Below are 4,366 nucleotides of genomic sequence, written 5' to 3'. Positions count from 1 at the left end.
CCCACAAAGGTACATAAATTAATGCAATCATTAGTCTGACATAAATGTTAATTACCAGTCATCATGCAACTAAGTTTATTATAATCATCCCCTCATTTATCAAGAGAAGCATGTTTTAGTCCTGACAAATAAAGTTCATTTCACCACTAAGCTTTAAGTCAACAAAAATTCCTTTCTTATTTGTAGGCTTAGGTCTCCTCCAGATATGCAATATAAGTTAAATGGATGGTAAATTGGGAGCTCTGGGAGCATAGTGGCTAAGGCACTTAACTGCTAACCAGAAGGCTGGAGGTTCAAACCCACCAGCCACTCCTCAGAAGGAAGATGGGGCAATCTACTTCCATAGTGATACTGCCAAGGAAACCCAAGGAGGGGTTGCTATGAGTCGGGTCTGACTCTACGGCACATAACAACAACAACAAAATTCGTAATGCCATAAAACCCCCACATTAATGGTTTATCTTACTTAACGTATAAAGATGCGTTTTCTTATCAGTAAAATAGGTCTTCAGATCTGCATCTGGCCTCTTAGCGTGTTTTTCTTCATATACACCCGTCTTTGGGTTTTTGTGTCGGAAGATGAAGTGCAATTTATAGTCCTCTCCACATTTATCTGGACCAAACATAATTGTGTAAGGGGTCTTGTCGTGGAATTGATCCTTCAGAGACAAAAGTGGATCATTTTAATGAACTCAGGCCTTTTAAGTATTCCAAAATAACCTTTATTAACCCTATGATATTTCCTCTTATAAAATTCCCAATAAATTAATACTGCAATTGATGATTACTTTATGAGACTTATTTTGATACCAGCAATTATCAGGAATTTTTTTTTAATGAGAAACTATGAACTGCTTAAAAGAAACAAAGTTATTCATATGGTTACTAAACTAAAAATTACACAGAACAGAAACCAGTTATAAAATAGAAATGGTTGGTAACAGCTTTGAAATTTATGTCTCAAATGAATGTCAAATAAATCAGTATTCCCAGTCCTCCAGAGATATTCTAAAAGATAACTGGAGATGATTACGTAAAAAAAATAGAAGTACCTACCAGGTTGAGTTCTGGAGTTTTAGAAAGCAGTTTCACATAGGCACCACCACATTCTATTCCATTTTGAAAATTAACCTCATACCTAATTTCAGAGAAAAAAAGCAGGAAACCACATGGCACTCAGAAAACTCCAATTTCTCTATTTTCTTTCATTGTATGTTTTATTATACCCTCCTAGAAAGGTTACATCCTATATTACTCTTGAATGGCTATCCAATCCCACAAAAATAAATAAAATAAAAGCTTAATGTAGATTCCTAATAAATATTTTTTACAAAAACCAGAAGTTCATTTGTATCAGGAGGCAGAACAGCCAGCTTGTTTCAAAATAATTTTGGGGGCAGGGAACCCCATTTAGTGGTACTGAAAATTACTCCTAAATCTCTGTACTATTTTATATAATCTCATCATTTTTTTTGTTTGTTTGTTTTTTAAACTTAATAGTTTGACAATATAATGTCTCCTGGGATCACCCTTCCCAAAAAGTTTCCATCAAAAAGCCATGTCACTTACTGGACAAGGAGAGGCTTGGTATCAAACAGGAAGGGCTTGTTCAGTTTAGCAGAGATGGCGTGATGCTTGGCCCGAGACATCAGTACAAGTCCTTTATCGCCTGGAAGTTTTGTCTCCTTCATCTCATCTACCTCCCACTTTCCTATAAGACAATACAAAATCATTCTACTCAACTATGACTTTGAAGGTCCTTTAAATGAGAATAAGGAAAACTCTCAAGTTGTATAAGTCTGTATAAAGCTGTTTAAGTATAAACTGACAAAATTTTATTATGTTTCAGTTACCTATAAGAGTTAAACTATTAATATTAAAATATACATGTATTTGACAATATTGTTGTTGTATGCTGTCAGTGCTGACTCAGTGACCCTGTAGAACAAAATGGAACTGCCCCACACGGTTTCCTAAGCTGCAACCTTTATGGGAACAAATTGCCAGGTCTTTTCTCCTGCAGAACAGCTGGTGGTTTTGAACTGCCGACCTTTCAGTTAGCAGTTGAGCACTTAATCATTGCACCCCTAGGGCTCCTCTGACAAATACCAGGACATGGTTTTTAAAAAATGCAGAACAGTCATTATCTAGAAAAGACTTCCCATTTCTAACACACAGTACCGTACGTGATAAAGAACTTTGCAATCTTATGGTAGAAAATGAACATTAAATAGGTCTAACTCTGTAAAATATAAGATAGCACAAAGGATGACAAAATCTTAAAATGCACATCTCCATTTAAGCCAGTCTTGAGATATCATGAAAACAAAATGCAAACTTAAATCAACTATACACCTAAATCAAATGGATCTCTCACCATCATATTTGGCAATTTCATCATCAGTGTCATCTTTCTTGGCTTTGGATAAAATCCACCTGTAATTAAGACAAATCCCAAAGTTTTAAGTCAAATCCCACTCATATAAGTGATAGGTGACCAGTGAAAAGAAACCATGTAAATGCTAATAAAAGCAAGACCTATACTTTTAAATCATCTGTTGTTCTTAGCCTACTCAGACACTCTACTTTCAACTTTTACATTTGTCATACAAGAAGTGATAATACATTATACTCAACACAGAAACCTATAAAAAAAAAGTATCAGACAATTCTGATTTTTTTTTAAGACTCAAGAGAAAAAATTTTTTCTCAGAGAACAAAAAAATTGAATAGAAGGGAGAGAGGAAGGAATAAAAAGCAAAAACCACAAGTTGCAAAAGATTATTTTCCTAAATGGATATAACAGACACTGTGGATATAAAATAAAAATAGTTCAGCTATTTCACTATATAAAAAGTCATTCAAAGGGTGAGAGGGAAAGGAAGCACAATGCTTAGCAGACAATGAGCATCTGTTAAGCATGAGAGAATAATTTGGTAATGGTTAATGCTAATGACTCAACATGATGATGAAGGTAATTTTACTGACTTACACATGTGAAGATTGTAGAAATGGTAAATGTTCTGATACCAATATATTTTCTACATTTTAAAAAAAAGTTACCCAAAAAAGAATCCTTTATCCCATATCTCATTTAGATGCCATTTCCCCTAAGAAACACTTACCCTGACAGAGTTCCTCTGTCAAAGGAATCAGCAAAATATACTTCCCCTGTTGGAACTGGAGCTTTGTAGGTAACCTGTGTTAAATATAAAGAATTAAGAACTGAAATTTTCAATGAACATTCCTTTCACAGTAGGAATTATTTTCTTGGTTTGCTTTCAACTATCGCAAAAACTTTCATAGTTGGCCTTTGAATTCAATCCAAATAATTTACTTTTGGCTGCCAGAGATTATTAAGTTACTTTAACAAACTCTGCTTTCCCCTTGAAAAGGACGCATATTTATTTTCATACTTCGATTAACTTAAGAGGTAAAAAAGAAAAAAAAAAAAAAAAGAAAGAAAAGACCCAATGACTATTTCAAACCTTTGGAGATGGAGGAGTAATGGTATCTGGTTTAGATTTTGAGTCTTCTACTTCTTCAATAACATCATCGAGGTCATCCTCAATATCAATTACATCATCATCATCATGTCCATCATGAGCTTGTATGGCAGCAGTTCCAAGTACCAGTAACAAACACAGCAACCACTTCCCTTCCATGGTCTACACATAAGAAAGAATAAAGTAAGTTGAATGCATTGCCCTCCATTTTGAGTTTTATAAAGACTACTAAGTGGCTAAGACACTTGCCTGCTAACCAGACGGCTGGCGGTTCAAACCCACCAGCCACTCCTCGGAAGGAAGGTTGGGCAATCCTACTTCCGTAGTGATACTGCCTCGGAAACCCAAGGAGGGGTCGCTATGAGTCGGGGCTGACTCGACGGCACATAACAACAACAGCAACAAGACTGTCTTTATTTAAAATTAAGGCCTTCAAATCACAAAAATAAAAAAGGAAATTTAGTGTGAGTCTTTCATTTTACTGATGAGGAAAGTGAGCCCAGAGAGCTTAAGGGACTTTCCTTAATCAGCTAGTTAAAGACTGAACTTCAAAAAAACTCAAACATAAACAATTGTGCCCATACAGAACATATTGGCTACGCAGACCCTAAGGTATTCAAATACAATTACAAATACCTACTTGCATCTGTAAAGCATTTTTACAATGGACAAAAGTCCTTCCACATTATTAATTTATAACGGATTACTAATTAAAACAACACAGTGAAATAACAAAGAAGACAACTTGTCTCACATTGAAGACCTAATATAAATGCTCCTACTGTTCAAAGACCAAGTGTTGACAAGGCTTTAAATTAATGTTTTAAAATTCAACAACAAAAATTTTAATTCAAGGACCT

The 4,366-nt window shown here is 34.9% G+C and overlaps 1 protein-coding gene across 1 annotated transcript in view; it reads right to left on the bottom strand.

The window, feature by feature from the left end:
• CANX (calnexin) overlaps window positions 1–3,665 on the bottom strand; it is an 18,104-nt gene extending 14,439 nt beyond the window's left edge. The window contains exons 1-6 of the mRNA XM_007953412.2: window positions 3,489–3,665; window positions 3,126–3,199; window positions 2,378–2,436; window positions 1,570–1,711; window positions 1,057–1,138; window positions 467–659 (exon numbers count right to left, since the gene is read on the bottom strand). Of these exons, the coding sequence (XP_007951603.1) occupies window positions 467–659; window positions 1,057–1,138; window positions 1,570–1,711; window positions 2,378–2,436; window positions 3,126–3,199; window positions 3,489–3,665 (727 nt within the window). The remainder of the gene's footprint in view (window positions 1–466; window positions 660–1,056; window positions 1,139–1,569; window positions 1,712–2,377; window positions 2,437–3,125; window positions 3,200–3,488) is intronic.
• Window positions 3,666–4,366: the final 701 nt, after the last annotated feature.

The sequence above is a fragment of the Orycteropus afer genome, unplaced genomic scaffold, assembly GCF_000298275.1.
Source record: "Orycteropus afer afer isolate SDZICR_OR568_19922 unplaced genomic scaffold, OryAfe1.0 scaffold00393, whole genome shotgun sequence".
In the NCBI taxonomy this organism is placed as follows: domain Eukaryota; kingdom Metazoa; phylum Chordata; class Mammalia; order Tubulidentata; family Orycteropodidae; genus Orycteropus; species Orycteropus afer.
This window is presented reverse-complemented; position numbering and strand designations above follow the sequence as displayed.